Raw genomic sequence first — 23,863 nt, forward strand, 5'->3', positions numbered from 1 at the left:
TGGAGCACCTTCCATTGGAATACCGGTAAAACAAGGACAGCATTACCACCTGACGCTGGTGCTCTAAAAAATTTATCGGTTTTGTTAGACAGGCGAATCCATCAAACGGACAGCCCGTTTCTGCGGAGTCGAAAGTTTCCACAGATTTAAAATAAATATAAGATTTCGCCATTAAATAATAGCGCATAAAAGACCTTTCGACTGCTAGGCCCCAAACAGATCAATGAAGTATATAAACTGTTCACACGGAGAAATTTTAGTATAGCTGATTTGTTAAATTCCGTTTAAAAACGGGATTGCAGACCGTTTCCTGACCCTTTTAGCACATCCTTAATAAATCGGAACACTTGTTCATTTGTCCTGATAATATACAATGATGAAATGCAAACAAATTAGAATATTTATGAACACGTGTTTCGACATAGCAAAAACACATTCATTTTTTTACTAAAAGTTTATATCAATTATCTATCGATTTATTCGTTAAAGGCCTTCAATCCCGTTTTAAACAGGATTACGTATAATTTGAAGAGATTCTTTAAAAAATTGCAATATTTAATATCAGTAAGTTTTCTCTGTGAACGAAAGATGTATATTTGAAAATGTTACAGTGATTTCACCCAGAAGTAAGGAAAAATTGAGCTCACTTTACGAACGCGGACACGCCCACAGCGCACCTCTGTCAGTTTATCCATTCTGTAAATCAGCGCAACCAAATGTCAAATGGAAAGGTGTCGGAAAAGTCAAGACTGTTTTTATTATTATTATATAATATTATCGTCTCTGTATCGCTGTTACTAATTACTAATTAAACTGCCTTATTAATTAGTCGTTCTGAAATAGATCGTATAGAATATAGTTTACTAATTTGGGAGAAACCAACAATAATATTTTCTCCACTTTCGCAAACAAAGAGATCTGATTGGTATTGGTAATACAACTACACATTTGATTGGCGTTATGCAGAAATGAGCCAAGCCACTTCGATAAAAAAATACTGATTTTGTGAAGTTTTTAATTAATGTTGAATATTAATTAAAAAATCTATTTCAATTTAACGTTCAATAAAAAGTGATTTGATCCTAACTTCGCCAGAGAGTATTTTCCTTATTTTTTGCATTTTTAGTATTGACGAAAATTAACGTAAATAAATAAAAATAAATACATAGGTGTATCAAGCTAATGATTAGTGCTTAAAAATAATATGAAAATAAATGTATTCATACCAAAACCACCGATAGCTCAGCTTGCATGCAACAACCTGGAGAAACAGCTGTTTACGTCTGTTTTTTATTGTATATAAGGAGAGAATTGAACAAACATTAAAAATATTAAAATATCGTAATCGTTCGATTTAAGGTTAAACGCAACGCTCGTTGTATTCTACGTGTTCACAGATGGCGTTAATTAATTAATTTTGTTTAAATACGCTTTTGCAAGGTATTGCTTTACAATATTAAGACAAATCATTTGTTTGCGCCCGTATATACGCAATATGAATATGAATCAATAGTTTTGTTCGTTTAAAGACTTAATTCTTTCGAGAAAGGCACACAAATACAATATTTTACCGATGATTCAATCCAATATTGTATTTGTATGCCTTTCTCGATAGAATTGAGTTTTTATATGGACAAAACTATTTATTCATATTCATTTTGCGTATATGAGGGCGCAAACAAATGATTTGTCTTTCTTTGTCCTTCTCCTTCGGGGAAACGGCGTGAAGGTCAGTTGGTTACTTTAAAAAAGCATGATTGTATTATTCTTCTCTGAAGTCGAGTGAAATGTTTAAAACATGCTGTATACAAGTGTGAGTAATGTGTTCGTGTCAACTCTGGTTGCGACACAACGCACCTCTCAGCGGCAGAATAATATTTGGTTAGTGTGGCTTGACAGATTTCCGCATATCCCCTCACAGTCCGCACTCAGTACACCACTATCAACGCCCTGTACACCGGCTGACGTCACCGGACGGCCGCGATTGGCCCGCCAGTCCACGTGACTGCAGCTCGCACTCCCATTGGGCGGTATATCAGTAGAGACACGTGAGCTGAGCGCTTGCAAGCATGGCCAGTCATACTTTTGGCCGAGGAAAGCGCCCGCTCGTTTACTGACTTTAATACCGCCGAGAATTACCGAATCGCCCGGTAAACTTTTGTGCAAATAGTGACGTAACCCTACATGTCAGATTCAGACTCGGGAACAGTAATAGGGAGTCCTTTTCACGATCGTTTGTGGAGTGGTAGATTCACTAGATCCCCCCCCTTCCGATAGTGTTTTGCTAAGCATGTCACTCGATCATTTTATGCGCAGTGGTTGTTCGCTGGCTGGCTTGTTGCGCGCTGACAAATCGATCGGGCCGCGTCTCTTTTCCCTCTGTTTTGGCATGTTTTAACCCCGTTAAGATGTTCTGAAGCCGGCGAGTGCTCTGCGGATCGCCGCCCGTGACAGAGTGATGTGTTGTTGATTTTACCACAGTGACGTAAAGCGTGAATCTAGTGAAAGTTTATTAATAGCTCGGGTGTCTCATGTGATCAGGAATCACCGACGGGTTGTCCTCTATCCGTGGCAGCGGTCGGCGGCTCTGCAACGACCCGTAAGTAGACATCTCGATGTAAATAATAATAGTTTATAATTCCGAGTTGGCCATGTGTGGGTTCCCTGCGTGGCGTGCTGTACCGCGGACAGCCAGACCAATCAGGAGGCCGGGATCTGTGACGTCTCTGGTTCCGCGGCCCGCCATTGGCTGAGCATTCCGTTGTCCCTCTCGCTCGTTCAATGTTTACGTGTTTGGCTCGTGACAGAAAATCTAGTTTATTGTTCTCGGCTTATTTCACGTTTCACGCCCTTAAATTGAATGCGTGCATTGTTTTGCATTCATTTTTAGCCAACTCAAAGAGATTTCCACGATTTGAAGATGTTTTAATGTTTAAAAACACAAACCACCATTGTGCTGTAGCTATACTGTTTGACAGGTGTATTACAAGTAGCAGCTGTGTCAAAGTACACTCTCTCACTTCACTTATTATTATTATCGCATCTGACGCCGTTTCATACAATGTAATTATCGCATTGAATGATAAAATCAATTCTCCGTATGCATTTACCAATGTACAACCTTATAGAAACAATGTTACTTTTACATAAACCAACCCATATTTAAAAAAAATTCTATTCAAACGTCACTCAAATCTCGCCCGTTTTATGTAGGTACTAGTTAAGTTAGGTACCTACCTACCTCGTAAGGTATTTTCGATTTTTCCTTCAATATTGGTGGTTCTGTACTATGACTTATATTTGTGTGTCCAAATTCCAGATAAGAATATCGACATTATTAGTTATAAATAATTCCACGTAGGTACCTAGCTGGTAGATAATTTAGCGGGAAGACATAAATAGCCAGCCAACTTGCACAAGTATTTATTGTTCACGATAGATAGATACTTGTAGTTTATGATGAAAAAAAAAACTAGTTTTACGTCGACTTTCCCCACCAAGGCTGTCGAGTGCAGCACGAGGAGTCATTCGCCGACTGTTGAATGCCCTTGGAGCATTCGTCATCGGATCGCTGAACTAAAGAAGTGCTTACGTAGAATATAATCACTTGACAAACTATTTTCGCACAATATAATATTTATTTTGTACCCTAATATATTATATTTAATGAATTGTCGTAATTGGAGCGCTGAACTAAGGCAAAGTACTTACGTTGAATATAATTAGTTGACGAACTATTTTCCAGTGATACTTATTTTTTAATTTGAATATTTTTTCACCCTTCAAGGGTGTTCTAGTGAGAGAAGGAAGGTGAATTCAAATGGGAAGATTTCGTAATTATCTGGAGGGTTATAGTCGAGTTCAAACTTAGAAGAGAAGATGTTGGTTTAGAGAGGGACAACCACAAAATATCTTATATAAAGTTCCCTCTTCTAGACTACAGAAACTACAATCTGGGGGATTCAAGCAAATAAATTTTTAAAAATGTGTGAAGGAACGAAACAATGTCCAATTCTCATTGAATAAGCAAAGAAAATAATTTTTTTGGAAAAATGGGGGAGTTGTTAAAACTACGGTTTCGATGGGATAGTCCTTTGTAATGAGGCAAAGCTTTTCTGCTTGAATTAACTAGCAAGGTACATTTATATTTATATCGCAATGTGTCCATGATTTCCTAATATTATTTTTTTAAATTCAACTATCTAAACTAAAGAAAAATGCTAAACTAAAGGAAGCTACTAGCCAAAATGTGTAAATTCTCAGTATGCCTTATATCGCAACGAATTTAGGTAACATGCGTAAAAATTTCTTGGCAAACGGAGTCAAGAAACGCTTGATTTCAAGCACAAGAGTGGTTTTTATTTATCTTGTGAATAATTCTATAAAAAAGTTAATCAAGGGAAACTGTCGCAGGAAAAGCTTCAATTTATCCATAGTATATATTTTTTAATTCATAATGTAAACCGATTGGTAGTAAAGATCTAATTAGTGATTTCACATTAGGCTTCGCCTTCAAAGGCGATCCATTAGTCATCGGAAAATTAGAAATCGGGAGGGGCGTGGCATCTTGTGAAGGATCATAAAATAATTGAAAAGACTTAACAACCAATAAAAAGAAAACTCCCAGTTACGCCCTTAAACGCACACTGTTAAAATTAGTCGAAAAAACAAATTATATGAAATAATTATTTAAATACACTGTAAAAATCATACATCGACGGTTAATTTGTAGAATGTGTTACTTCCATTTAAAAAATATTACGGTAGGCACAAAAACAGTTTTTTTTTAACCTTTTATGATTTTTAAAATTGGTCACGTAATTTTAGTATTTTTTTGTATGTCACACCTTACAGGAGTGCCTCTATCTATACAGTGTAAATGATGACCGGGTACGTCATCAAAATGACAATTCAACACACTTCCATAAAGTGATATAAAGTCATGAAAACTATTAAACTTTGTTTCATCACTTTTTAGAGGTGTGTTGAATTTTCATTTTGATCAAATATCATGGAACCAGCTTAAATATGGGGAGCTATATCGCCATCGGTTGGGCAGCATTGTGGGTTGCGTTAAGGAAGGGGCTGTTGGAAGGGATTTAATAATGCGGGTTTTGAAGAGCTCCGAAAAATATGAGCCGACTTATTCAAAACCGAGATAAATGACCCGTTCTCATGAACCAAGATCAACTTTGAACCAGTATTCCGCTCGCGTCCGTCTAGTTTCACGCACGATCCTTAGAGCAGGCTCCATTGAAATATCTGTAAAACAGACTCAGCATTCCTATATTACGGCTGTCTGACTTTCGATCCAAACAATTATCAGGTATGGCATACTAAACTGGGGCGGTGCAGCCAAAACTATACTAGACCCGTTAGCCAAGGCACAAAAAGCTGTAATAAGAGTGATGATAAAAAACCTTATATGTATGTATCCATCGATACCCTTATATAAGGAAACAAAATATTAAACGTAAGACAGATGTATATACATGAACTCATAATGTACTATACGAACAATCCCAAGCTTCATAGTCTTGTAGATCACAGTTACGCAACAAGACTAAGATCAGAACCAAGGATGATAGTACCAAAAATGAATACATCGTTTGGACAACGTTTCCATGTATTCCTGGCTCCTAAGGCGTATAATGGGTTCAAGCAGCAATGCAGTAAGGTTAAAAGAAAACCCTCTTCGGAAGCAAATTACCGCATGGCTGATAGAAAGTGGCAGAACGAAATCGGAAAGCTTCCTGAATGAAATTATTGTCTGAAGAAAGACAAATGAAAGTGAAATCATTCCGACTTTATCCCTATTATCCACAGACATAGGAATTAATAGACGAGAAGATAATGACGAGGGGTAAAATCAACTGTTGAAGAACGAAGGGAGTAAGGCTGACTGTGATTCGTCAATAAATCAATCTGACAGTAAATAGGCATCTCGCATTATAATATCACCATTTACTTCTTAAAAGTAAAATCTGCTTTAGAATGAATAGACATTTTTACATGGGAGCGCAAATTACTCGCCACGTTATGAACAAATTTGCGATGTCCAAATTCGGCAAAAAATTCGGTTGCATTTTCAGAGTCGAATATTTCGTTTAAGTATTTAGTTAAGACACTTTTATAAATGTTCATAATTTACTTCCCAGCAACCAACCAGCTTTGTGTTTCGCGTCCAGACGTTTCTCGATGTGATAGTATATGTTTCTAAAACTGATCTATATTATACGATGTGAATATGCTTAAAATAAAGTAAAATAATGCTTATATATGGAATGTAATACGACAATTGGGTTTATTCTCTTTTTCAAATCTATTTTTACAAGTTTTCATAGTACAAGTCAACATTTTGCCGTGTTATTTCGTAAAATGAACCGATGATGCCTCGACCATAGTTCGCACAAGAATGATGACGTCACGTTTTCAAATTTCACTTGAGGCCATATGCGAGCCCAGCCGGCTCAATGGAACCGGTATGGGGAGTGGGGATAATACGCTTTTAATCACTTAGGGCAGGTCTACTAATATTCATATGTCTATGCTATTATCGTAAATATATTTATAATTTTGGTTTTTGTGTAACCATTTGTTTTACGATGTATATACAACATTGTATTATTGTTTTTGAGGCAGTTCCCAACCAACAAATATCTTTTTTAGCACATTCTACAAAATATGAAATGTCTAATTAATAATATTTACGTTCATATCATTTATAATATTTTATAGCTCCCTTGAGGTGATTTTTTACAAAAACGACGCTATACAAGTTATCCAATTATTATTTTTATCTACCTCTTCTATAAATATTTGATATAATTATCTGGACGTTAAAAATATTTTCATATAACTTAGAAATTTAAAAAATCACATTGTTGTAAGTACATAAAATTGGATAAGACAGCCTAGGAACTCAAAAAATTATTACAGCGCCCTTAAGGTGATTTATCAAAAAAACGGCGCTATACAAATTATTATTTTTATTAAATGATTGTGGCAGTTCAAACAGTGACGCTAAATAAGTTGTTGTTTAAATTAAATTTGTGTGGAAAATTAAATAAATTAATAATTTACAATAAAAGATATGAATTTGTTTTAGACCACTTTAATTTTAATTGCACTCTACCGGTTTCGGAAGCACCCTTCCTTTGTCAGGAGAATATTAAAACGTTTTAAATTTGTATCTTTATTTATTTTTTCTTTACAAATTTATATCTTTTATTGTAAATTATGACGAGCCACAAAGTAAATGCTTATTACAAATATGGAATTAATAATTATTAAATAATTTACGATTTCTTAAAATTTGACCACTGTGCGTCGATTTTGTAGTTCGAAAGCGCGCGATATTTAAAATTCAGTTGAGACCATAGACATATGATAATTCCTATGTCTGTGGTTGAGACCCTAGTTATCGCTATCCTAAGGCTAGCTTTAGACTTGTAAGTTTTTTCGTAAATTTACGACTTCTAGCCAATGGGCATATTGCATTTTGAAAATCCAATATGCCCATTGGCTAGAAGTCGTAAATTTACGAAAAAACTTACAAGTCTAAAGCTAGCCTAACGATATTTTGTTATTCAGCAAAGATATTTTTCATCGAGCGAAGCATCGTGCAGTCAGAGTCATAGAGGCATTTGGGCGGATACCAACATATACGATCTAAGTCCTTCCGCAGATGGCATAAGGTTGAAATTCTCAGTTACAAATTCGTTGTGTGCCGCCTGTGTTAATTTGTGCAAAAAAAGCCATAATGCAAATTTTATTTTATGATATTCATCCACAAAAATTAAAAAAATAACTGATTATTTTGTAAAGAACTTAATTTGCCACCTTATATAATAAAATTACATTCGAAAAGAGATTCGTAAACAGGACATTAACATGAAAGAATTTTTTTGTAGGCTTATATTACTCGATTATTTTCAAAGCCAAGATACGTTCTACTTGCAGTATTTAATTAGAGCTTTTATAATATTTTTAAGCGATCAAATTTTCATTACTTATTATGCATTAATTCGCATTGCATCGCCTTAAGTTCGAAATGATCAGTGGACGAACTACTTTCGTACATGATAATTATAATGTTATGTAAAGGGTTTTCCAATAAGAGGTGTTATTTTGAATAGCCCGCTATTTCGGTAGATGTTACTTTTGAAGCTGTCATTTTTTGACATTTGACAAGTAGAAACTGCGCCATTAATAAAAATGGAACGATACACGCTTCAACAGCGCATTGAAATTATTAAAATTCACTTGAGTGAATCAAATGCAAATCATCTTGAGTGATGAGGCCCATTTCCACCTCGGTGGCTTCGCCAACAAGCAAAATTGTCGCATCTGGGACTCGGAAAACTTAAGAGTTATCATTGAAAAGCCTCTCTATCCTCAATGTGTGACTGTTTGGTGCGGTTTATGGTCCGGCGGAGTCATTGTACCTTACTTTTTCGAAAATAAGGCTGGAGCAACAGTTACGGTGAATGGATTGCGCTATCGAGAGATGATTAGTGGTTTTTTATGGCCGGAATTGGATGGTATTGATCTGGACAACGTTTACTTTCAACAAGACGGCGCTACGTGCCACACAAGCAACGAAACCATTGATCTTTTACGATTGAATATCAAAATAACACCTCTTATCGGAAAACCCTGTAGTTAGTTTACCCGTGAAAGTCACGGGACGTTATGTTGTTACATACATGCATGCACCTGCTGTTAACGTATCTGAGGGCCCTGTACACTGCTGTACTGTACGTCCAGCTTTTGAGAAGCCAATGCACGATAGATCCGTCGTACGTTTTCGCGTGCCTATCGCTTTATCGTAGCTTCATTTGCAACAGTGACTATTCACAAATTGAACTCTTATCGATTTAATAAATTGAGTACCATATTCTATTTCTACGGATATTTCGCTGAAGTCACTGGACAGCCTGCTATATTCTGTATTTTTCGTCTCCATTCAGGACGAATGAGAAAGACGATTGTAAGAAAACGTATCTGCTATGTGATTGGAGTCACTCCACAGCCTGCTATATTTTGTATCTTTCGTCTCCATTCAAGACGATTGTAAGGAAACGTATCTGCTGTTTGTGTGAATTCACTCGACAGCCTGCTCTATTCTGTCTCTTTCGTCTACATTCAGGACAAATGAGAAGGGCGATAGTAACAAAACGTATCTCCTATTTGATTGGAGTTACTCGTCAGCCTGATATATTCTGTCTCTTTCGTCTCCATTCAAAAAGTGAGAAGGGCGCTTTCTTTGTTACTTTTAACATAACGTATCTCCTATTTGATTGGAGTCACTCGACAGCCTGCTATATTTTGTATCTTTCGTCTCCATTCAGGACGATTGGAAGGAAACGTATCTGCTATTTGAGTGAATTCACTCGACAGCCTGCTCTATTCTGTCTCTTTCGTCTACATTCAGGACAAATGAGAAGGGCGATAGTAACAAAACGTATCTCCTATTTGATTGGAGTCACTCGACAGCCTGCTATATTCTGTCTCTTTCGTCTCCATTCAAACAAGTGAGAAGGGCGAAAGTAACATAACGTATCTCCTATTTGATTGGAGTCACTCGTCAGCCTGATATATTCTGTCTCTTTCGTCTCCATTCAAACAAGTGAGAAGGGCGAAAGTAACATAACGTATCTCCTATTTGATCGGAGTCACTCGACAGCCTGCTATATTCTGTCTCTTTTGTTTCCACGCAGAAGGAGTTGGGAGGATAATAAGGTGTGTGCGCTGTTTTCAGGTGGGTGGCGCGCTGGGGTGCTTCTCGGAGGGGGGTGCCGGGCGCCATGAGCCTAGCCACGCTGCTGGAGGCCGCGCAGTTCATAGAGCAGCAGGAACGGGTGCGGGGGGACTCGGAATCCATAGGTAAGTTCCACAAACAAGTCGTTAATACCCTACGACCTTCAATACCGGTATCACCAACGGTCTTTCGTATGTCCCCCACCAGTTACCAGTGGCTGTTAATCCTCCTTGCTATGTCACTCCTTGAGGGTCCTCCAATCCGAAGCAATCCGAAGATCGCGGGTTGAAATACTGGAGTGCGCAAGTAAATTTTATTTGATGAATTTGTGTTATTTCACAATTTATTCATTAAAAAGAATATATATTATATTTGCTGCACGTTCCAGAGTGGCAGATACTCTCAGTATTTTTATTTTATTTTATTTATTTTTTTAATTTAATTTAAATCAAATTTAATAATTGTGACAATAGATCTATTGTCACAATTATTTTTATCAGTAAATTGGTTTAACCGGTAATAAATCATTTTAAATTTGGGAGGGGGTAAAATAGACTCATATTAATAAGTCGTCTAAACGTGGCTAAACCACAGTTTGAAATTGGCCTTGAAAGCCGAAACAGCTGTAACAACAACAAAAACCAAAAAATACTTGCAGAACTTAATAATTATACTATTAAATTTGATTTTAAGTAAATTTAAAAAAAATGTATAATGGAGTTCTACGAATTAGACACAAAAACAATAAATATACTCACAGTATTGCCCTTTGGCCGTTTTTGGTGACCAGATCTGAATAGTCAGGTACTTTCCCACCTTTATCCTTTCCCACTTTCTTCTCCTCCTCACTACCTTCAGCCTCATAGATGATGCCATAGTCTCACTGGTTCCAGATGGTTGGGAGCAGTTGGGATTCTTGTGCAGTATCCACATAAAACAAAAAAACTATAACTTGTCCTTCAACGACCAAAAGATCGTAACCGACAAAAACCAAATTTTACAAGAGATGATTTTATCTTCTCATTTTTTTAAGGAAACGCCAAATTTTTTGATGAATGTTTATTTCATTACGGAAATTGTTAGATTTTCGCGTATTTTGGATAAATGGTGGTTACGTTGTTTCGCAATATTTAGCAATACTGTTAAACTTGGTTGCTTATATCACGAGCCGCCACTGCCTATTTGTTAATTACAGCAGATCTGCGACTTGCCTCGATAGCTCAGTAATTTAGAGCAGTCGCCCGTATACCGAAAGATCGCGAGGTCAAGTCCCTGTTGCGGCATTAACCTATTATTTCCACGTGTGTATATGTCCATTATTGTTTTGAATGCACTATACTATGTGTTGAATAACAAAATAACATGTTTTGTAATTGTAACCTTTTGTGTTTTCTTTTATTTTCCACATCCGGCCGAACGCATTCAAAACAACACGTGTATTCTAAATTCAAAAACAACAGCGCGTTGTAACAATAACTTACACATTACACTCATATTATCATGGCAACGTCCTTGCCGTGGATACCTCAACAGGCTTTTCATTCCTCCTAGACAAGTAGTGAGGGAGGCGGGGAAATGCATCGCCAAACAATCAAAGTACATTAAGTAACGCACACGAGAAAAAAGGACAGATTGTTTGAAAGCATAAAGAATGTTACGCAAGGGTAAAAATTTACATTTTCTTTCAGTGGTAACCACTTTTCTGAACGACTCATCTGCACCACGCAAGTAAAAGTGCTAGTAAAACAACATGAGTATAAAAGTGCATTTTTATATATATGCTCAGATATTTGTTGTTTGCATAAGTTTTGACCTTTTGACTCGGTTGTTCGTAATTTCCTCACGATTTCTTGCGCTGCGCGCGCGGAAAATCCGTCGATTTGCCCTCGCCGTTTTTCTAAGTTTGCCAGTTCCCGTCGAACCGCCTCGCCGGTTGGACGCCTTTTGCTATAGTCTTCTGTGCGCTCTGTTTCGCCAGTTTCCCCACTACCGGCGTGCGTCATATGAAATTTACTGCACCGATGTAATAATGATTTTTCCAGCGTTTTTGTGATGTTTAAAAATAAACTTTGAATGGTAATGTGTTAAGAAATAAACAATTATTATTGGTTATACACCTAACCTGTGATAACTGCATTGATAAAGACATCAAATAGTATAAATTCAGTGCTAAAATTTTTCAGTATCGGAGAAAAATTTTCTTTCCGCTAGCCAGTGACGTACTTATACTAAACAGTGGACATTTTATTGTGTTCTTTACATTTCCGTTACCACGCGTATGTATTCTTGTGGTTTATTGTGACGTTTTAGGAATTGCAACGTAAAGTTTGTAGTAGTTTTTACTTATATAAAAACATAATACTACTAAATATTATATTAGTCAGCTGTTTTCAGGCGATCAATGAAAAAAATTTCTACGTCGAAAATCTTTCGTACTTAACCGACTCAAATGCTATGATTGTTGGTTCGCATGCATCAGCTGTTCAAAACAGTGGCGTCTCGTGATTTTTCTTGTGATTTTTCAGTTTGGAGTCTACTTTTCAGAAAAGATGCATTGTTGCTATTGTCAATCGAGGTGCTTTTGTTTATGTTATCATATGATTAGACTTAAAGGTGTTTTTTTAGGATAGCTGGCTTAGTGCGAATGTTTCTTGAAATAATACTTTGATTCAACTTAATTAATATAAAAGCCAACTATTTACATCCGGGAACGGAAAATACTACATTAAAGTTACGTTTTTTGTCAATCAAAGTTTCAAAATTTCGTGTGATTTGACAGTTCGGTTTTGATAGTTCCCCCCCCCCCCCCCAAAGTCCCCTCTTACCTCAGAAATTTCAAAAGTTATTTTAATTGTGTAGAACTAATAAAGGTACTTATTACCTCTTCTGCATCTTCTAGCAATTTATCTAACTTCTAAGTTATTCTACTAAATTCTTTGCCTTCTGTGGCGTCGTTTTGTAGATATTAAAAATAAATTATAAAAACAGTCGATTTATGTTTAATTTTTAAAAGAAACATTCCCGGGTTACGAATTACCTGACAATAATTTTAAAATCTCCTACTACCACCACAGTAAGCCGAAAATATTGCTCGTCATGATGGAGGACTTGGGATTCTACCTATATATATATAAATGAATGTTTGTATATAGACTCCAATGGACTCCAAAACTATTTCGACCGATTTCGTTGAAAGGTTTGTTCTTATTAGTGCCAGTGGTGTTTAGAGTAGAGTGTTTGAATGGTTTAAGACGATCTCATATTCCAGATGTCCTTCGAATTCGGAAGGGGCGCGGCCTATTGGCATGGGTTATAAAAAACTTGAGAACCAATAAAAGAAAGCCGAACCCCAGACTTATATTTAACCAATTACGCCCATAAACGCACACTGGTAAAATTTGTCAAAAATCCGGTATAATATAATATCGGCATAATGCATAACTCTTCCATTTATCATATAAGGAGATGCACTACGTCGTGTTATATTTTAAATTGAGCCGCTACCAATAACAACCCTTACTTAGATGGCGATAAGGTTTAAATTCCCGCTTAACACCATCCGCCTGTTTTGATTTATACAAGAAAAAAACATGGCCAAAATTTGCCTTTTATTTTATTTTGTGGATGTTCAGGCATAAATATTTGTTTTTTTTAATCATTTTATAAATAACTTCATTTGCCACATTATACAATAAAATCATGTACAAAAATAAGTTCGTAAGTAGGAGATTTTGATCTTTAAAGCAGTTTTCATAGGCCTCATACATTATTTTTTTCTGGGCTTATAAAAAGATTGATCTAAAAAATACTCGATTATTTTAAAATTCAAGATGTATTCTACTCGCAGTATTTAATTAAAGCATCTGAAACATTTCTAGGCGACCAAATTTTCAAACAAAAAACACATGATTTTGCATTACTACGTATGGAATAAACTAAAAATCTCCAAGCCTGGAAATTTGTTGGATGAAATACTTACTCAAATTTAATTTAAAATAAACCAAATGCTACGCAAAGACAAATTATAAACATAAAAATGAAATAAAAGCCGATGTGAAGTAAATCACAATAATAAATGCCAATTGTCTCAAAATTTTATTTGGAAAGCAATCAACTATGGTATCAATCTATCGATCAAAAGTTTGTCTTATTGGAGATTTACATCATTATTCTGGATAATTGTGATCCCTAAAAAAGTATCTAAGGACTCTCATGGTCTTTTTTAAGCCTTATAAATGAATTCACTCGAAAAATGAACAATTCCAAAACCTGCATTGACCATTTAGAATAAAACATAAAACACAAGCAATCTGTAATGCGTGAACTGACAATAATTGACCACTTTATAACAATCCTAGTAATAAACTTAACCCTTAGAACCTTTTAAGACTAAATACGTCCCAAATTTCGTTAAATTTTACCACTGTGCGTCGCTTCGGTACGCAGAAGCGCGCGAAATTTGAAATTGGTTTTACACTCTACACTCTTTACTCTTTGTTTTGTTCAGGTGCGTTATTTACATATTTTTGGCAGAAAGAAGTAATAATAAATTATTGTATGGTTGTTTTTTAAATAGTATCATATAAATCGACTAAATTAAATAAATTACAATACCTAATTATATTTAGGAATTATTGAAACAGCAGTATTTTTTAATCTTTTTTAAGGAAAGATTGCGTAGAGGCCTGTAAAAAACATTTAGATAAGTATATTACAAAAGACATTGCATGCATCGAAAATTAAAAATTAATTCCTACTCCATGAGTATATTTTACCTAATAGTCTAATCGTGTTCGGTAATTATAATCGATGATGACCGATTTATAATAATTTTTTTGTATATTTAAATAATGATTGTAATTTATTTTATTGTGCGTTCATTTTGCAATGTATATTTGTTATTATTCATTATATATACCTATTTGTTTGATTTCTAAACATAATAACATAAAATAAACAAATATTTCTTGCGTTATTGTTTTTAGGTACCTAATTATGAAAAAAATTATTTGAACTAACCCCAAATATTCAAGCATATTTTTGTATTTTGTTTTAGGCCACTGAGCGTACCCAGTTTTTTTATTATCTTTCCTCCCCATTGTATAAAACTAGGAATTTAAAAAAAAACGATTACACGTAAACTGATTTTAGTTGAAATAATTTCACAGAACAGAGCGGCACTAAGATAAAGAACGTCTTTACCCCGTCAGCGCCGGGCGGTAACTAAATACAAAAGCGTGTAACCCTTACGTAGACGGCATAGAGTTTATTTCACAATGGCAAATTCAATGGTTACCTCCCCGAAAATCGATCAATATTCGTGTAAAAATGAACAACGCGAAAATGCATATTTTGTTTTATTTTGTGAAGTTCTGGTACAAATATGAAAATTTCCTTCGATTATCAAATAAAAAAATTAATTTCCCACATTATACAATAAAAAAAATATCCGAAAATGGGTTTGTAAATGGGATAATTTGCACTAGACAGTTTTTTTTATTCCTGATACTTTATTTTTTTCTAGGCTTATAAAAGGTCTTATCAAAAAAATGATCGATTGCTGACAAGCCCAAGATGTGTTCTACTTGCAGTATTTAATTAAAGCATCTGTAGTATTTCTAAGCAATCGAATTTTCAAACCAAAAACATCCGATTTTGCATTACTTGGTATTGGATCGCCTTAAGGAGTCGGAGACGCCCGAGGAATACTACTATTATCTCTGTACGGGAATGTAGTTTTTCTAACAATATGATATGCGGTGGTGAATGGTAGAAAAATTCGGTGACGTCCGAGAAAGATACGAATGAAATAATTATTTAGAGATGCGAGAAGAATGTACAGTATAGAAGAAGTCGTTGACGCCCGAGGAAGGCATGGCACCACCAAGTGAAACAAATTAATGAAAATTAATCCGAGCCGTTCATACCTCCGAGTTACCCCGGGTGCACATCAGCTAATCATTCATAAAAAATGTCTTTTAAAAACCTCCTTTGACAGCCTGTGGAGAGAAGTATAATTGAATTCAACTTAGTAACATGATTTTAGTTCTGTTTTTGAATAGTTACTTACCTATTAATTTATCGATTCAAGACAAACTTCACTTCAGTTCGAGATCGAATCTCTCCAGTTAGATTCCGTGCCATATAAGGCCCGTCTTACGGTGTACCTAAAGGCCAATGACTACAGGATACAGGTACCTACACACAGCAGACTGCCCCCGCCACCACTACTGGGTCTGAACGGCCAGGTACCCACGGGTACGGTGTAATACCGGTTTGGCCATTCGTGCAAACTTACTAAATTGTACATAACTAGTTGACGTTTACCCGGCGTTGTTCGACTTTTCTCTGCTTCCAATAAATATAATATCCATGTTTTATATACATAAACCTTCCGGAAGAAATTCTCTAAATGATAGTGAAAATCCTTTGCATAGTTTAGAAGAACTAAGCGCAAAAACTTTATTTTATACTATTTAGAGATATTATATTGCGGTAACCCTTAATTTCATCTTATTATCGCAGCTTCTTTTGAAGGTTTAGCCAACGTTTCGGACGGCGTTACACTAGTATCCATCATCAGGGCAGATGTTTAGATTGTGGTGAAGTGTTTGTTTATGTACGTAGAAGTGATACCTACCGTGTTCCGCTCATAATCCTCAAGGTCGGTATAATAATTAATTAAATTAATGTGGTTTTCGGCGTTTAGTTTTGGTGTAACCATCAAATACCGGATAACAGGATCTGTTAAGCTTAGCCACGTCGTCCTTGTTAATATGTTCATACGTTTTTTATTGTTTTCAATTTCCAACCATTTTGAACCATTATCGGTGTGCACAAATATAGCTACAATGAGAGGATTTTTTTGGTTAGGAAGTGGAAGGTTGATAAGTACTTACCTGGCTTTTCGGATTTGCTCACCAGACACGGGTAAAGCCATTTCAAGCAACGTTTCAATTCCGAATGATGGTCTTTCACCAGAAAGCTTCTGACATACAAAACGTTACTTGAAACGGCTTTAGCTATGTTTAGTATCCAGATCTAAATAGCCAGACATCTACTTCTAAAACATCATCTTAGTTTTCTCCATCAATTTAAGAATGATTTATCGATATGTCATGACGATACAAAGATTTTTCGTCATGCAAAAATATTCACCTAACACGTAAGTAAGTTACTGAAAGTTTATCAGGAAACCTGTTAATTCATGCGTAAGGCCTGCAATCCCATTTTTATCCGGAATTACTAATAATTGAAAGAGATTCTTAATAAATTAGCAATTAAAAAAAATTTCCGTGTCTTAGCAGTTTATTTAGGTTCACAACATTTTCAAAGTAGATGTGCCGTGGTTTAGACAAAATATCACAATAATTAACTCCGGGATCAGCTCAGATTAATTGGAGACATCGGAAAACAGAGCTATAATGTATTATCTGTCTTTTACTTATTGACAGGAAAAGGCTACATAAATTATATCTAGTACCAGGGGTTTTTTATGCATGATTCATTCATACACGGTAATAATAATGGAGCGTGTTTCCAACACGTAGGCACTATGTAAATTGTACATTTATAGTTGGTACATAGTTTGTTTATTTTGTTGTCTGTGTGTACAAATGTACTAAGTGCCACCTAAATAGATAAGCTAGCCACACACAGAATGTGTGGCTGTCATTATTCAACATCCCTTCCCATAGTCTCCGAAATAATTGATTTCTGTTTCTCAATCAACTCTACTAATCATGGATGTGCAAATGATTATACATTTTATTCTTTAATAAGACTCGATTATTGGACTTTGTCTAAACCTTGTGTAGACTTTGCGTTATCTTCTTTATGCACATTTTTATATTACTTTTGTCATTACTCTATCCATGTATAAATAGGTTTTCCAATAAGAGGTGTTATTTTGATATTCAATCGTAAAATATCAATGGTTTCGTTGCTTGTGTGGCACGTAGCGCCGTCTTGTTGAAAGTAAACGTTGTCCAGATCAATACCATCCAATTCCGGCCAGAAAAAATCATTAATCATCTCTCGATAGCGCAATACATTCACCGTAACTGTTGCTCCAGCCTCATTTTCGAAAAAGTAAGGTCCAATGACTCCGCCGGACCATAAACCGCACCAAACATCACACGTTGAGGATAGAGAGGCTTTTCAACAATAACTCTTGGGTTTTCCGAGCCCCAGATGCGACAATTTTGCTTGTTGACGAAGCCACCGAGGCGGAAATGGGCCTCATCACTCAAGATGATTTGCATTTGATTCACTCAAGTGAATTTTAATAATTTCAATACGTTGTTGAAGCGTGTATCGTTCCATTTTTATTAATGGCGTAGTTTCTAACTGTCAAATGTCAAAAAATGACAGCTTCAAAAATAACATCTACCGAACTAGCGTGCTATTCAAAATAACACCTCCTTATTGGAAAACCCTATATAAACATAAAGACGAATTATTTGGCCGCAAAATAATAAAGCGAAGCTAGCAGTCCGCAATGGAGTGATGGTGCCTACCCTGATGTATGGCGTGAGGCTTGGAAATGGCAGATGAAGGACGAGAGTAGACTGAATGCTGTAGAAATGAGATCCCTGAGGGATATGTGTGGTAAAACCATATTGGTATCTATGTGAGGATATGGTGTCTGACACATACCTGGACGGATGACGAACCTCGTTTTGGCACTTTAGGTGGACTCTCTCGCTGCAGCAGCTGGTCTAGTTTCTTCACCACCTAGGATTCTTGCTGCAGAGTCTCCATCTTCTATCTTCATGTCACCTGTTCCTGTTCTTCATTTTACTTAAGTTCACTTTATTTCTGTAATATTTATATTTTTTGTAATACCTGCATCAACTGTAAAGCGCCCCTGAGGTGAAATCTCACAAAAGCGGCGCTATACAAATTGTCGAATATTATTATTATTATTATGATCGTGTGAGAAATGTGGAGATTTGCAACGAATGCAATGACGTGAGCGTAATTAGTAAGATTAAGAAAGGGACGCTTAGATGGTTTGGGCATGTAGAGTGAATGAACGAAGATTGGAGTGTAAGAAAAATATATGAAGCGAACGTGAATGGTTGAAGAAGACGTGTACTCCCGAGAAAGACATGCCACGATCAAGTGATCCAGATACTTGAGTCAGGCCGTGTCATGAGTCGGAATAACAGAAGACGATGTATGAATGCGAATTAAGCAAAGAGTGTGTGCCAATACCGTGTTGTTTGGCGATCCGTCCTCTTTGCCTACCCTGCGGTAAACAGCGTGATGGTTAGTTAGTTATTTAGTTAGGGTAGCATTTTCCTTAGAGCAAGGAAGACAAGATAGATATGTCTATTTTAGCAATAATTCATCTCCATTTTTTTCTTAAATTCGCACGATCATTTTGCACACTCTCGTTGACAAATAATAGAATAGTCCCCCATTATCTCTTATTTGCATTTGATTTACACGTGTAGCGCGTCGAAATTTCCAAATAATTCGTGCTGTGTAATCACTTTGAATTCACGGGACATAAGTAGTGATAATAGTATTATATCACGACCTCCGTCCTCCGTTGAAACCATTGAGATATAATATAGATAGAGCCAACATTGGCGTTCGAAGTATGGGGCACAAACATCGGTTCATTGTCCGCTGTGAGACACCACTTGCTTCAGTCGGTTACAAGCGCTCGCCGGGCGCAGGTCTCCAGCGATGACTTTAAAATGCCGACATGCACGCTGAGATACTGTACAAGTCGTACTGGAAAAGATAGGGAAAGCAATGGTATAACTTTTCATCGGTAAATAGTGTTTTACCATAATCAGTAGTGGTGTAAATTGGCATTTAAATGTAAAAAAAAACTCAAAGAGCACAAATGTTCCGGGCGGTGGCGAGGCGGGCGGTCGGCGACTCCATTTGGCGAGTTCGTTTGCGGTCGGAAGTATTCCGGCGACATCGACCAATACAACATTTTGCACTGATTTTGCAACGAATATAGACTCTATCTATACATCTCAATGGTTCAAACCCGACATGTGTACCCAAGAGCATACTAAATGTGTTATTGTTATCAAAGTTTATTTTTAAACGTACGGATTTACTTATTAATGATAAGTGGTATTTTTTAATTTTATTTGTGCTATATTATATACTATTGTTGTTGAATGTATATTGAAGCCGAGATGACTTGCATGAGTGAATTATAAGTTTTTTTTATCTTTGTTTATTATACCAATGTTGTTCTTGATTTATCATCACACATTTTGCGGTTTTGTTTTATATTTCGAGATAGGTAGAATCTTATGTAATTAAATGACAATTTAAATGATAATTTTTAGATGTCGGCCGCATTCGCATGAAGATTCTTTTGACGCGAAGCGATTTTCGTGTTGTATTTCATTAATAGGTTGCCAGAGGCGCTAAAGGTAGATTGTATCTGGCTATTCACAGAGTTTGCAGCCAAAATCAGCTTCAACAACTGTCTTTAATAATACGTTTCTGTCGTTTTTAAAATCAATAATTATGAATGAAAATATTTAAATTCGCGTTTTTAGTACAACGATCGGAATCAGAAATAAACTTAAAATCTTCCACACGTTTATAACGGTGTTTACAGTTTGTGAAAATGTTTGATATATTTTTTGTTTATTTTAGATTTAGCGTTTAAAATCAATAAATGTTGAACTTCATAATTGTAGCACAATTCCTTTATCTACTGCCAAATAAATATCTGCCTTAATAAATATTCAATACTTAAATGTCAAATTGACGACTGATATGCAGTTTATCTTGTACCTATCGTTAAAAAAATCGCATAAATCTATACTTAAATTCCCCCGTAGAAAGAGCGACGTGTTCTCTAAATACGATGTTTTGAAAATTCGATGTAATATGTTTTAAAACCTAAAATAATTCATTTGAACTGAAAAAAACTGGTCAAGTCTATCGATAAATAAATAAGTATTATTTAAAAATTGGCCTAGCGTCATCTCTCATGTCAAAAAAAAATCTCAGAACCGAACATTTAACCCCCTTCTGAACAATAGTTTTTTCTAATATTAGCAAATACTGAGTGTGTAGTTTCAAGTTAGGATATATAGTCTATGTAGTTTTAAGGTGTCTCCATAGGTGTCAGTTTTTTTTAAATAAGGCAATTCTCCCTAAAAGACTGTACACGTGTCAGTAGTAGTAAGTACCACATGTCGGACGTTTGGGTTTAATACCCGAATGGTTACGAAGGTAGCCGATGTTAGCCGATCTACAGGCTAGCATCCTCAGTAAGCGATCTTCCCGCTTCAGAATCTTCAGAAAAACTTATATCATCATATAGAACGTACGTAAGTCCAGTAAGATATTCATTGTAAATACGTCACGATAATAAACGTACTCGTAATCTCAGACAAACCGAAGTATTATTAATATCTCTCGACCATCAAGTGAATTGCGAGTCGGAGGGAAATTCACAGTACACCACATAAAATATACATTTCGAACTGCGTATGAAATTTCATACCATTTTGACCTCAATTTACTCTGCCTATAAATATAACAGAGTTTAGCTAATTTTAAATTTGTATAAAGATTTGAGAAGATAAAAAAGGTCAATATTTCTGAACTTGATTTAAGCGACTTGGAGATATAATATCGTTTGTGTAATACGACCACCAAAAATAAACACAGGTAATTAATATTCTGTTGACCGTCAAAGTCTTAAATCATATTTATAATTTAATAACGAGTTTGTATCGCGTAGTAAAACCAGCGCAATGTTTTGATTGCATCATCTTAGATATAGAAAAAAAGGCCTTTCCTTTTCGTCGATCATATTATATTATGCACAGGAGTATCGGTAAATTTGTCGCGGAAATCATTCATTATTACTTTTTTTCACATTTGAGTACTGAGCAAGAGTCCCAAATGCTCCCAACCGTCTGGAGCCTGTGAGATTATGGTACCTCCAATCGGTACATGTTGTAGGCTGAAGGTGAGGGGTAGAGAAAGGTCGGGAAGAGCCTGGCTATTCAGATCTGGTCAACCAAATATTTTAAGTAATTTAAAGCCACGTTTCGTTTCTGAATAGTAGTCCTTCACCAGGAAAATACTAAAACTGGGAGTATCTTCCTCGCTAGAACTTGTAGCAAATATTCTATGTATTATTTTTATAGTTTCAAATTTAAATTAATACATTGTAAAATAACATAAATTAATTAAATAAAATTCGATTTGAACTTTCGACCTCCGTATTCGTAGCCAAGGATAACCATTGAACTATTTATATAATAGCCCTCTCCACATTCACTTACCATTTCCTTCATTTGCCCTTGCCCTCCAATTACTCTTTCACACATCATGCTTGTCATTTTGTATGCACGTCTTCAAGGCAGTAAGAAAACGAAAAGTTGTTTAAAAAAACAACATCTGCATTTTTCTAAAAAACACACGGGCTGTGCTAAAAAATTGTCACGGTCAAAAAAGGTGACTGTCATGGGCTAGAAATAAACGCCATACAGTTTTTTTTACTTCCATCTGAATGCGGCTTAAAAAATACTCCTTCCAATTTCCAAGGTTACATTGAACCCGATTGCATTTAATTAATGCTACAATATTTCTACTTTTAACTGACGCTACAATATTTTAATATATACTCGTCTAACTTGTATAAGAGGACATTCGATAAAATTGCTGTAAACCAATCCCAGGATTGAAACCAGAGAGAGAACTTGTATAGCGCCATTTTTGCGTAATATCACCTGCTATAAAAGCTATAACTACACGATAAATTAACGGGCCTTATTAATAAAACATCAAATGTGCAAAATTTCAATTATTTATGAATAAATTAGATTTGTAAAAAAAGAAAACGTTAAGCAATCTAGGTATAAAGAGTCAAAAAAATAAAATTAAAATTTTCATTTCATTTTTTAAATCTCTGGGACAATATCTTCACGTGGTATCAAAATTTAAAGTCTCTAAAATATATTTCAATTAAAAATAGGCATTTGTTACTCAATCACCCATTAGAAGTACTCCCATAAATTTGAAATCGCTATCCTGAGAAGATGTTGTCTTTGACTTGTACTCTTTATGCTTAGCATGATAGATCTTATACTTGCTGAAGTCCCGGCGTTGCCCGGGCTTTGCGCAGAGTTATTCGAAATTAGATATAGACAGGGGTGACCTCCTTCTTGTTTTGAAGGTCAAAGGTGCAAAATATGATCAATCTCGGAATAAAACTGTAGATTTGTAATTGACCATCATGCCGTTTCCCCGCAGGGGTAGGCAGAGAGGACGGACCACATACCTCATACATACTTTTCTATTATTCTGACTCTTTACATGGCCCGACTCAATTATATGATTCACTTGCTCGTGCCACGTCTTCCTCGGGCGTCCCCGACTTTTGCTACAATCTAGATTTGTATAAAAATCAAATCCACGCCGCCCGCCGCAGACACTCTTCTTTATATAATGTATATACATTAGAATAAGATACATCGCCGTTGAGGTGATTTTTCCCGAAAACGCGCTATATAAATCACCCAAATATTATTATTATTAAATATTAGAAGGCAGATTTTATCCTGGGATTGTTTTAGGTTATGAAAAAATAGTGGAATAAACAAATGTCAATTTAAAAATATAAAGCCGATACATTTTTGTCTAATAAAGTTTGAAAAATACATTAACTTAAACAAATTATTATAATCAATAATTAGTCGCCTGAAATATCAATACAAATTGAAAATATCTCCCGAGTAAAAATAAATGCCGCCGACGGGAATTGAACCCGCACCTTCTGATGTCCGGACAGGTGCTCTGGACCACTGAGCTACATCGGCTTATTTCAAACCCACCAAATAATTCAATATGTACTAGTACTTCAATCAATAATTACTGCTTATTATTATTTTTTTCACCTGTACACAACCAACTTTATTTTTGTAGGAAAGGCTAAACATTAGTTTATCATTAAAAAAATACATTAACGTTGTTGAATTTAGTACTACGGGCTTGCTTTGAAACATAGAAATGCCTTAATTTTGAACACACATAAAAAAAATGAATAATCACTTGTATCAATATGCGTTATTGTGCAAGTAATGCAAACAAAGC

The 23,863-nt window shown here is 35.6% G+C and overlaps 1 protein-coding gene across 2 annotated transcripts in view; it reads left to right on the plus strand.

Annotated features, from left to right (window-relative positions):
• The first annotated feature begins 2,074 nt into the window (after window positions 1-2,074).
• The window catches only part of LOC149412735 (uncharacterized), a 207,580-nt gene continuing 185,791 nt past the window's right edge, over window positions 2,075-23,863 (plus strand). Inside the window, exons 1-2 of one of the 2 annotated variants that reach the window (XM_089645645.1) lie at window positions 2,075-2,599; window positions 9,764-9,888. In XM_089645645.1, coding sequence (XP_089501771.1) covers window positions 9,810-9,888 — 79 coding nt within the window. In that variant the 5' untranslated portion in view covers window positions 2,075-2,599; window positions 9,764-9,809. Of the gene's footprint in view, window positions 2,600-9,763; window positions 9,889-11,798; window positions 12,040-23,863 lie in introns of those variants that run through there. The other variant, XM_089645644.1, reaches the window with a different exon arrangement.

This window comes from Hesperophylax consimilis, chromosome 22 (genome assembly GCF_061612785.1).
Source record: "Hesperophylax consimilis isolate HC1 chromosome 22, BYU_Hcon_1.0, whole genome shotgun sequence".
In the NCBI taxonomy this organism is placed as follows: Eukaryota; Metazoa; Arthropoda; class Insecta; order Trichoptera; family Limnephilidae; genus Hesperophylax; species Hesperophylax consimilis.